This window comes from Siphateles boraxobius, unplaced genomic scaffold (assembly GCF_051911475.1).
Source record: "Siphateles boraxobius isolate OS27281-9 unplaced genomic scaffold, OSU_SipBor_1 13, whole genome shotgun sequence".
Taxonomy (NCBI): Eukaryota; Metazoa; Chordata; class Actinopteri; order Cypriniformes; family Leuciscidae; genus Siphateles; species Siphateles boraxobius.
Genome location: NW_027508733.1, coordinates 11,934,642 through 11,947,247, shown reverse-complemented (window position 1 = coordinate 11,947,247; position 12,606 = coordinate 11,934,642). Strand labels below are relative to the sequence as shown.

The 12,606-nt window shown below is 35.0% G+C and overlaps 1 protein-coding gene across 1 annotated transcript; it reads right to left on the bottom strand.

Moving 5' to 3' along the window:
- Window positions 1–8,821: 8,821 nt before the first annotated feature.
- LOC143735488 (uncharacterized) lies at window positions 8,822–11,748 on the bottom strand. The gene is made up of 3 exons (XM_077225690.1): window positions 11,624–11,748; window positions 11,067–11,399; window positions 8,822–9,098 (listed from the first exon to the last, which is right to left on the bottom strand). The coding sequence occupies exons 1-3, from the start codon at window positions 11,667–11,669 to the stop codon at window positions 8,884–8,886; spliced, it is 594 nt and encodes a 197-aa protein (XP_077081805.1). The 5' UTR covers window positions 11,670–11,748; the 3' UTR covers window positions 8,822–8,883.
- Window positions 11,749–12,606: the final 858 nt, after the last annotated feature.

Below are 12,606 nucleotides of genomic sequence, written 5' to 3'. Positions count from 1 at the left end.
ATTTTAAACGGTACTTTTCTTAGTGATTTGGTCTTTTGAATTCATGTATAAAGATTATGTTTTAAAGTTAGACCATAGTCTTTACAAGAGTGTGGAACTTTACATCACTACGGTGTGACAGAATATGTTGGCGTGTAAAAATACATCGAAACATTTAAGCACAACTATTTACACACATACTAAGCAGAATAATATCTAACTGTAGCTTGTGAAGATTCCATTATCTGTTTATTTGGGGTCAGAGAACAATATTTGAAAAAAAATTTGTGGTGGATGTAAAAAAAAAAAAAAAAAAGGTATTAGTTAATAACAAATAAAAAACTTTAAATCAGCACGAAAGCCTAATATTAATAAATAAAATATGGTTTAATTCAAGTTTGATAATGACTTCCATAATATTTTCTTTTAGTAAAAAGCTATGCATGGATCAGCATGAGGGTGACAAAATACAGCCAAAGATTTAAGCACTACTATTTACACACATACTATGCAGGAGAATATCTGTGGCTTGTGAGCATTACATTATCTAATTATTTGGGATCAGAGATCAATTTTTGAACAAAATTTTGAGCTGGATATTGAATTGTTAGATAAAAATAAAGGTATTAATTAATAACAAATACTTTAAATCAACATGAAACCATAATAGTAATAAAATATAAATGTAATATAATTACGGTTTGAAAATTACTTCCATAATATTTTCCCAACACAAAGTTTTGCGTTTGTGGGTGAGACCTCGCAAAGATTACACTTGCTCGAACATTGCATGTTTGCACTATTCCTGAAACTTAGTAATCGACATGCATTTCTGTAGGTTTGTCAAAAGAAAAATCATCTGGTTTAGTTGCATTTTAAAACTCTACTTTTCTTAAAAACATTGTGTCAGACGTAATTGGTAGCATGATTATCTTGTTTCATCGTGTATTAAGTACATATTATCAGGCTGATATTTGTAGAAATCAGTAAAGTAAATTTATAAAACAAAAAGAATCAGCTAATGGCCTTGTGTCAGAACACAACACGTATGCATGATTTTAACTTTTTAGGTACGCTGGAACCTAGTGTCATTTAGCTTAATCTTTGGTTTTTAATCTTTTGGTTTGAAGTTATGACTTATGAAGATCTCTCATGCGTAGATTCACTCGGTTAAAAAATTGACTTTCGTAATTTACACATCTGAAATTAAACTTATGGTAGTTTTTTTATAAAGTATTGTATTAGCTAAAATCAATGTCTTTATTCATAAATATCTTCTCGTTGGTGTAAAATTAACTTTGCCAACGAACTGACTTATCCTCGTAAGCAAAGAATTTCTTATCTTTATTTACATGGTACGGGTAAGTCCATGGAGGCCTCCATGTCGTTCCGCCATCTTGAAAAACTATAATAGCAGAGAGGGACAAAAAGCACTAGCCTAGCTCAACTAGCCAACCTTTTCGTTCAGAGCCGGCTGACTGAAACCACTGAAGCGGTCAGTGAGAGGGGCTTGAAAGATTGCACGGCACTTCATAATGCAATCCTCGTAGCCATGATAAAGCTTAAAAATTTAATCTAAAAGGAAACGCGACCGGCAAATTTAAAACGAGGGTAAATATGGGGGTGGCTTTTCCCAGGTGGATAGAGCTAATGAAGGAGAAAAGACTTTGAAAGGGACACCGAAGTCCTGCTTTCTCCTCGACAGTTAAGTCAGTGTTATGGTCTAAATTACAAAACGTGTATAGTTAAACTCGATGAAGTGCAATTGGATGACAGGGCGTAGCTTCTTGGCACATAGCGGTTACCGTAGTTGCAATACGCATTTGAAAAAGCGAAGCGCTAGAGAGCACTATGCGTTTGAATGCAAAATACAATATCACCGCTAGATGGGGAAATTTCTACACAGCGTACCATTAAGGACTAAGCTATAGGGTATTTAACAAAAAGCCTCCAAAAATGGAGGAGGTCAAAGGGGCATGCTTCCCGCTATAGTATCATCAGCTCTCTCCAAAGTCTGTTCATGTGGCCTGTCGCATCAACAAAGGCTAACATTTTAAAATTCTACATATATTTTGAGTAAATAACCGATAGTATACTCTCAGTAAAGGGGTTCACCCTGTGTGTTTCCACAATGAATAAGGATAGTTTGGGAGATACAAGAAAAGTAAAAATGATCTTATACGTACAATAGATCATAGCTACCGTAGAAAAAGTAAGATCATGCTTTGAATTAAGACGAGTAAAATTAAATATTCGCTCAAGACAAACTTTACTTATTACTCATGGACCACAGAGGCACATCGCGTCTCTGAACATGTGTGGTGATTTTCTAAATGATACAATTTAATCTAAATAAGAGCAATGTAGAGTCCTGGGATTTCTTTTAAAACAACAAAAACATTGTGACAACATGTTTCATGTCGCATGGACAAAAATACAGTTTGAAATAAGATCTAAGACGCCAAAGCACAATTCTTGATTTATAAAAAAAATGTATTTTATTTTTTGAACAAACGATGTTTAGTAAAAAAATAATACCTTAGGTTAAATTTATGAAATTCATTTATATCATACAGAAGTAGAAGATAAATAGAAGATACGATTTTAATAAAACTTTACAGATTTGATTTAAACGGTCTTTTAATTTGAAAAGATCTCATTTAAAATTTTAAGATTATGCTTTTAATTAAACAAGTTTAATATGAATAAAACAGTGGAAAGCAGACTAACTTTGCATATGCTGGGGCATTGTGACCCCAGAGGCTCATCTGGCCTGTCACTCCTCTCGTCTCTGTGAGGGTGTGAAGCTTCATCTCACCCTGTAGTTTATCCCTGAAGGATCTGGGAGGGTTTTTGTTTATGACATCTTAAACTATTTGTTTTTTTATTGTTAGTTTCTACTACTTCTTCAGTTCTATGAAAATGTAAGGAGTTTTTATATTTTATATTTGTATATATATATATAATTTTTATATATATTATTTAGCTAAAACTAAGGTTAAATTGTTTGAATACATTTTGTCATTATACATTGAGTTATATACTTTATTTGAGTTTATGGAACCAACTTAGTGTGTGAGAGTGCAAAACAGTATGTAAAAAACAATGTAAAAATGCAGTTTTCTGTGATGGTCGTGTTTAGGTGTACGGGGTAGAATATGCTGTAACAGTACAAAAATCATTATGGTTATATTAATAACACTTATACTTTGGGTCACCGTTAAAAAAAAAGATTGTAAAGATGTAAAGATTTCATTTAAACAATCTTTTCATTTTTAAAAGATCATATTTAAACTTTTACGATTATGCTTTGAAATAAATTTAGTACGAACAAAACTTTGGCTCTGGAAAGGCGTTAGCAGACTAACATTACATGATGCACAGAGGCTCATCTGCTCTGTCACCCTATATCCTGAAGCTAACATTATTGTAAAATAACGTATTTCTCTGAAGATGTGCTGGTGATCGGAAGGAGCTTATAAGCAGGCTATCAATGGGGCTCGGCCTGAGGCATCACAGATTCTAAAAGTCTTCATTGTTGCTCTCTCACTACAGATAGGCCTATGTGGGGATTTTCTCACAGATACTACTTGAGGAATTATTAAACATTTCACACAATGTGTGAGATAACTTGTGAGAGCCGCAAATTTCAAAGTTCTTTACATGCACCCTGATAAATAAAAAAATATAGTCAAGTTTTCCCCAGAGACCATCGATATAGCATAATTGTTTTTTATGAATTCATTGAATAAGTTTGAAACTATTTCAAACTTTTAATGCTTATACACTATGAAATCAATTTAGCAAACATTCACAGTCTCATTCTGATCACTGAACACAACCCCTCTGACTGTCAAACGCTGGTGTGAGAGAGAGAGAAAGAGAGAAATAGTTCTTTTCAACTTTAAATGGTCAATATGGACATCTATGTGATAGGAGCTACTTCAACCCTGGTGAAAATGTAAGATGATTTTATTTTTATCTAAATCTAACATAACTGCTACAGTAAATTTGTAAAATATTTATTTTAAATGAACAGAATGCTTTTCAACTTCATTAATTTAGTAAGATTTTTTAATGAACGGCATGATTTTCAACTTCAGTAATTTAGTAAGATTTTAAATGAACAACAATTAGTAAACTATTTATTTTATATATGATATATTTTAATTTATACACTTTTAAAGGAACACAATGCTTTTCAATGGGCTCAGGAACGTGTCACAAAAACAGATACCAGGCCAGCCACACGCTGGTGTGACAGAGAGAAAAGACTTCAGGGGAAACACTTGTGGGTTTTTTTCAACCATGGTGAAACAGTAAGATGATTTTATTTTTGTTTAATTTATATACTTTTAATTGAACAGCATGGTTTTTCAACTTGAGTCAGTGTCAAATATTTGTGAATGACTAAATGTAAATTTTATAATCATTTCATTTAAATGAACATAATGCTTTTTCAACTTCTGTGTGAGATAAACTTTCAAGGTCCTCAGCAATGCGGAGGGGGGGAAATTCCTGCTTTGACACACACACACACACACACACACACATAGACGCGCGTGCTCCCTATGTTTTTGAGACAGAGTCAGATCATTCATACATTGGATTGTTTGCAATACTTTTGTGGCTCCATTTTATTTAAACTTTTTGTGTGAGGTTTTACATAAGCTGTATCTTTTTCTTCAACTCTCTAATACATTTTTAACTGTTTGGAATATTTTTGTGACTCCATTTTATTTAAACTTTTTGTGTGAGGTTTTATTTTATATTCTTTTAAAGAACAGATAAACTTTCACCATTTTATTTAAACTGAAATGCTTGGTTCAGTGAATAGTTGTACATTTTTTATTTTTGTGGCTCCATTTTATTTAAACTGAAATGCTTGGTTCAGTGAATAGTTGTACATTTATTTCAACTTTTTGTGTGAGATTTTATTTTATATTCTTTTTTACAGAACAGATAAACTTTCACCATTTTATTTAAATGAACATAATGCTTGGTCCAGTGAATAGTTGTACATTTTTTTCTTATCACTTTCACAGCTCCCCTTGATAAAGCTCAGGGATGCGGTGACCAAAACACCAACTTCAAACAATCACATCTCAAACTAACTGTCACATCACTTTGTAACTGTAACATCAAAGCTTATGTTAACAAGGCCAATACCTCCCTTTTCTTGATCAAACAATCAAACTAACTGTCACACATCCATCATTTTGACAGAAGCTGTAACCGCAAGGGGCGGAACTAGGTCAAAGGTAACCATCCATCATTTTGACAGAAAGTGTAACCGGAAGGGGCGGAAACTAGGTCAAAGGTAACAGGAAGGGGCGGAACTGGGTCAAAGGTAACAGGAAGGGGAGGAACCGGAAGGGGTGGGACAAGGGGCGGGACATGAAGGGGAGGAACCGGAAGGGGCGGGGGAAGATCAAAGGAAAGCCACGCCCACCTGTCAATCATAGGGTCATAAATCATTTTGACACAAGGTGTAGGCTAATAACTACTTACATCAAGTACAAGTTAGTCAAACATAGATGAATCTTACCTGTCCGGGAGAAAATTAGCAACGTTGGCGTCTGTCTTCAAATTCTTCTCCGTTTTCAGCCGTCTCCATCTTTCAAAGGCATCTCCTATACAGATCCTTGTTTTATTTCGGACTTTGTCACGAAGTTTTTCGGATTCATAACAAGTTTTTTTGGGGGTTTCGCAACGTTAGACATTTTTTTTTATCCGATTCGGACACGTTTGTAGCTGCAGATGCGGTAACTAGCAGAGCAGGCAACCCGGATGCCGCAACACTACTGACTTTGTGATTGGTAGATAGGTGGAGGGTGGCGCATCAGACCAAATACACAACATGACAACATCAACATCAGTTGAGGGCTGCAACTTCACTTTTTAAATGACAATATCCTGGCCGGACTACTGTTTTCAGTGATATAAGTATTTGAAATGAACATGATTTCTTAATGTCTAGTGACATATCAGGGCCATTTTATGATTAATTGAAATAAATTTCTTACATACAGCTCCTTCAAGTGCATTTCGAATGATTTTAATATGATATTACTAATCCATGACATTACTGGCACATGAAAATCTACCCACGAAATTTAAACAGCAGGCTATTTAATCGCCACTAAAACCAAAATAGCTGAAACCACGAAAAGACTTGATTAGACTTTAACTTACCAGCCAGATGCCACGAGCACAAACAGACGATAAGAGCAAAGTATGTTAACTAATATACAAACATTTAAGGGAGGAAAGTGCTTATTGACAAACTTTCCACATATCAGCTTTTTAAGGCCTGAAATATCACTCTGAGCGAGCAGTTCAAGCATTGCATTATCAGAACATTTAAGGGAGGAAAGTGCTTATTGACAAACTTTCCACATATCAGCTTTTTAAGGCCTGAAATATCACTCTGAGCGAGCAGTTCAAGGGTTCAACTAAAAATTCTGTTATTATTAAACTCATCTCTTGCTGAAAAGTATTTGATGTAGTGATTCAGTGACTGATGCTGCTGATGTTGGTGGTTTAGTTGGTCTGTGGAGTTTGATTATGGTTGTAAGGAGCAGAAAACCACTGGACCAAAACTGAACTAAATCAAATAATTATTTTAACGGGACAATAAGAGACTTGATCAGGCCAAACCTCTGAAGATCAGTAGGCTTATATGTCAGGAAACTCATGGGGTTCAACAGCCCTGAATACAAATATGCACTAAAATAAAGATCAACCTAAGAGCAGGTTAGAATATAAACTGAAGATCTGACTAATGTTCACACATTTATTTGTGTGACAGCGCTGCTCAGGTCTTTTTCTCATTTTCTCATTTCACACTCAGTGGTTTATTCCGAAACTTCTCAGAACGGTGTGTTTTTAAATGGCAAGATCCAGCTATCTGGTAGTGTCTTTTGTACATTCTTGATTAAAGTGTCCGCTAAATTATTAAATTTAGAATCCAGAAGTAATATAAAGTGATTTTGTTTTAATAAAATAATAATAATAATAATAATAATGTAATTGCCAGTGAATTGTGTATAGAGCTGTTATTCTTGGGTGTGATAGCAATCTGAATACACCACATTCTAAAGTGGTGTTTATCACTTTTTATATTAGATTTCACTAGTCATGCAGAAAACTTCACAATGAAAAACTGTTCATGGATATATTTGATCTTGGAATTATTGAGACTAACAGACTAAAGATGTAAGACCACAACTGAATGATGGTGTTGTGCTTGCATGATGTTCTTTTTCCAGTTCAAGAATGAGGCCAAATAATTTAAAGATTATATGTTTATTTTGATATGGTAAAAAAAGAGGCATAAAGTAACAAAAATAGCATGAAATATACTGCCAATACATTTTTGAACATCTTGTTTATCAACTTTTAAGATTTATTACACTAAAACATCACAGCAAAAGAGAGCAAGAGATTTGAGACGTCAGTGAAAAAACTACTGTATATTAACAGAGACATACTATATTAAAGGGTTAGTTCACCCAGAAATTTAATTTCTGTCATTAATTACTCATCCCCATGTCGTTCCAACCCCGTAAGACCTTTGTTCATGTTCAGAACACAAATGAAGATATTTTTGATGAAATCCCAAAGGTTTCTGAACCACCCATTGGCAGCAACGTCATTGCAAATTTCAAGGCCCAGAAATATAGTAAAGACATTGTTAAAATAGTCCATATAGTGGTTCAACATGTACAAAAATAACGACTTTATTCAACAATGTCTTCTCATCCATGTAATTATCCAACGCTTTTGACGTAGTGTAAACACTGCAGCTCTCTGGGTTCTACATTAGTACGCCGGCTCACTATTGGCCGACGCTATTCACGTGAGCACTACGACACGTGTGTGATGCTGACGCAGGGGCTGGCCAATAGTGAGTCGACATTCTGACGTAGAACCTGGAAGCACTGCACTGTTTACACTACGTCAACATAGGAGAATGACATGGAAGAGAAGAGATTGTTGAATGAAGTCATTATTTTTGGGGTTGCTACATAACATTAAGTTACAATCAATGGAGTCACATGGACTATTTTAACAATGTCTTTACTACCTTTTTGGGAACGACATGAGGGTGCATAATTAATGACAGAAATTACATTTTTGGGTGAACTGTCCCTTTAGTTGATAGTTAACATTAAACTAAATATTAATCTGCTTGCTGAGACACGACATGGGCACCTGCAATCGGTAGAAGTGAAATGAATACAGTCACAGTTATGTGCTTTGCACCCTTTAATGTCTGTCTGTTTACATTAAAACATCACCACACACGGAGAGATTTAAGTGTGAAACCAACAGAATCAAAATTTGAAAACAGGACAAAAACCATTAACAATAAAATAGTCTATAACATTCTTACCTATACTATTAAAAAGTACACAAATCAGATTAGCCTAAGTAAACTAATCATTAATGGTGGTATAAAACAAATGTTTGAAGAATAAGATCACTGTGAATGATACATCAGAACGTAAATACCAATAGATTCCTTTATGTTCTAATAAAGTCATTATTAATAGTCAATTGGTTTGAAAAGCACTCTTCTTTGTAAAGCTGCTTTAGGCTGAATTGTATTTTTAAATGTGCTATCCACCTTATTTTTTAACGTAAGAGTGGGTGCAATTACTTCCGCTTAGTTATTTTAGCTGTAGAAAAACAGTCCGTAATGCTGGTAGTTTATTTCTTACCATATTATTTTTATTTGTTACTGTAATCATAAACACACTGTGTTGCAGCACGAATAGGTTTACCATTTACTGCACATTTTAATTCGGTTTTTAAACTTTTTACCTATAGTTTTGAATGAATGAAACTCAAAGCTTGAATGAGTTTTGAAAAAAAAAGAAAGAATCTTTGAAATGATATTTACTCAAAGGAGTTCTCGCTATATATTGGCACCAGAGATTCAAGGACATCGTCATTTGGTTGATCAGTGTTTGTTGCTGCGTTCTGCACAGTCTTCTTCCGTGGAAGATTTCTGGTTCTGAATTCATAAACCAGAACAACCATCACAGCCACGCCCACCAGAGATGAGAGACCCAATCGGATCACAGCTTCATTGAAACTACAACAGCGACTTTCTTAAGAGAGAAGAAATGAGCAACGTTAGAAAACAGAGATATAATTCATGTTTGGAAAACGCAGTGTCTCTGGAATTCGGTAAGAGAAAATGTTTTTGGGTCATTTAAAAGCCACATTTTTAGCATCTGTAAACCCAAAGGTGTAAAGTCCAGGGGTCAGAAAGTAAAAGTCCTGCCATATGTTTATTCCACCCATGAACTCAGCCAGCTGATTTCACTAATTAGTTCTCCTGGCTGAAAAACTGCTAATTAGCAAATCCAGGTGATTGGAACAAAATACTGAGGAGGACTTTTACTTTCTGAACCTGGACTTTACACCTCTGTGTAAAACCATATTTTTCCATCTTAAAAATATATATAAGTTTCGTTAATATGGCAAGACTGTGATTAGAATGATAAAAATTGTTCCACTGTCTATTTAAGTGGTGGTTTGAATGTTGGTTTTAATGTAGCAAACATGGAATAAAAAAACAAGAAGGACAAGAAATCTCAACTGGACAGAGGAACAGTGTTTACTGTGAGCCCAGTTTGTGGATGAACACAAGGCCATCCTTAAGGGAAAATCAGGCCGAGTGTCACAGCACAGAAGCAGACGTGGGAGCTTATAGCGGTTAATAATAAATTACTTACGGTTCATTCCCCCTGCTTGTGCGGAAGCCTGCTATATTCATAAATGCCTTTTTTTGAGCCTGCAAGGTGGGAATGTCCAGTTTAAACAAAAAGAACTGCAACACAATAAGAGGTTCTGGAATTCTGTAATTGTTTGTGATCACTGCTTACAGAAGGTTGTGACAGACCCAAATCATCACTGCTGCGTTGATGCATTTTCCCAGCTGCCAAATATCTTAATGTACAGTAGTGATTTCATTTCTGGCACTACGCCATTCCTGCGCTGTGTCGGAGATGTTATTGTGTCTCTAATAAAATCGGTCACAAACATGATCCCTGCACGATCTAATCTATAGTGTCTTATTAACTCACTGTCATCTATTGTCTGCAATGCATTTCTTCTCCCTCTTCGTCTTTCGGCCATTTTCTCCTCTGCTAAAGAAACTCTTAAGCCTCTTAAAAGTCCTCGTCCGTACTCCTAACAATTTTGACCTTAAGAACTCTTTTAAGGGTTAAGATGCTTTCTGAATTACTTTGTTCTTTACTAGGATTTTATCTTTAATTTTAAGAGTAAACTCCCACATTTCTAAGAATTTTCTAAGAATTTTGTCACTAGGAGCTACTCTTTTCATTAAGATTCTTTATGAATACGGGCCCAGGGGTCTCCAACCCTGCTCCTGGAGAGCTACTGTCCTGCAGATTTTTGCTCCAACCTCAATCAAACATGGTACTTGATAATTACAGACATGTGTTTTGGAACAAGGTTGGAACTGAAGTCTGCAGGACAGTAGCTCAGGAGCAGGGTTGGAGACCCCCGGTAAAGACAGTGTGAAAAAAAAAACATATATGAACACAGACAGTTTCATTACTATGGAATCCCTAAATGGACATGGTGTTGGAAAAAAAACAAGACATTGGAAGAAAAATTATATTGCAATGCTTTTATATTCTCTCGAAAAGGTTATGCACTAAAACCAGAGGAAAATCGATCATTATCTGCATTTTTAAAAGCTCATGACAAACGTGAGAGTGAGATTCTCACAGCTGGCCTATTTATTTTCGGCAAATAATTTGCATATGGATGCTCTCAGTGTAAGCTTGGCGTAACCTGCTCACTTTTTTCAAACTGTTAGGCACAATATAAATAGGACAGAGAGTAAGTAGTGAAAAGTTTAACTTAATGGAAATGAAGCTCCTATTGCAATCCAGTGAAAACTGAGTTTGTCAAAACATGACAGTGTATTTAAGGAGAGACTTAAATTCAACCACATACATGTTTAGGCCCAAAAATAATCTGTCAACAGTCTTAGTGAGTTTGATTCAGATAGCTATATTGAATAATCCAGCTGGTATACTCACCACAGACAATAAGACTGAATATGTTGAGTGGTGTCTCTGATCTGGTTGTTTTGACTTGATAAAGTCCAGAGTCTGTGGTTCTGAGGTTTGTGATGGTCAGAGATCCAGTCTGATCCAGTTTCAGTCGGCCTATGAATCTCCCATCAGCACTACCATTATAAAATTTCGGTGCATTGTTCTGACTATTGATCTGAGCAATGAGAATGTCTTTATGTCCAAAATTCCACCTAATCTGATCATCTTTCTGTATGTTAGTAAAATTAGGCTGTAGAATGACAGATTCTCCCTCCATCACTGACACTGACTTCACTTCATCTGCAACGCCAAAAACACCTGCAGAACAAACAGAAAAGATTGCTTCAAACTAATTTGATATTATTGTTTTTTAAATAGTGCAACACAAACATTTGACACTATTGAATGCATGCATAATTGAAATAAGTTCACATTTTCAAACAAGTAAAATATAAGTAAAGATTTATTTTGTGTGAGTTATGAATCAGATGAATTCAGAATTTAAATAGTAAACTGTGCACCATAAAACAAGTATAACTTACCAACTAAACACCACAAGCACAAATGGAGGAAAATCGGGTGAATCATTTTCTTCAGCAGTGTGAACCTCAGAACAGTTTCAAATCACGAAAAACTTGATTCTACCTTCAGATGATCTGAAGATGAGAGAGATGTCTGAGCTAAAGTGCTCAGTGAGAATAAATACCCCTGCTTCTCCTTTCAGAGTCTGAACGCCTTCTCACGTGGACTTCTATAGAAATGAAGTCTAAGCTACTGCAGATTATTGGTCCTCCATGAGATATTTTAAGATTGGTTTGACTTCCCCTATGACTTGACTTCCCCTGCCAGTGTAGGGCTTATTAATATGTGTATGTCCATTAGTATATTAGTATGATGTGATGTGAACCTGGGCAATTTTGACCTCAGACCTTTTGACCTTGACACATTCTGGTTACACTTTATTACAAGGTGTCATTGTTACAGCGTAATTATATATTTAAGTAATAAGAGTAATATTAATTAACATGTATTTACTTAGAGTTCAGGATTCGTTTTTGGTTGAGGATTATTTGCGTGTAAATGCATACGTTACTGTTATTACTATGGTAAATATGTAACAAGGACACTGTAAAATAAAGTGTTACGTACCCACATTCTCTTGTGAAAGTTATACACACATCACATCTCATACAGACTTTTTGTAGAAATACTGTAGAAATTACAACATTCAACTTGCAAATATTTCGTCTTCAGTAAGGCCCTATAAGAGAAATAACATTGCAATGACAATCTTGTTAAGGCTTTTGTAATAAATATTGGAAATGGAGAACAAATGATTATGAATTCTTCTGATAAATCTTCTTCTAATAAACCCCCAGAAATAGTATATATTAAAGACTATCTGCATGAATGTAACGGATGGAAATGACCCTGAAATAAGAAGTGTTAATGTCACAGGCAAGGTTGAGATTTTTATGGACGATCTTATAGTTGAACAACGCAAAGAGAACTCGCAAGACGGAGG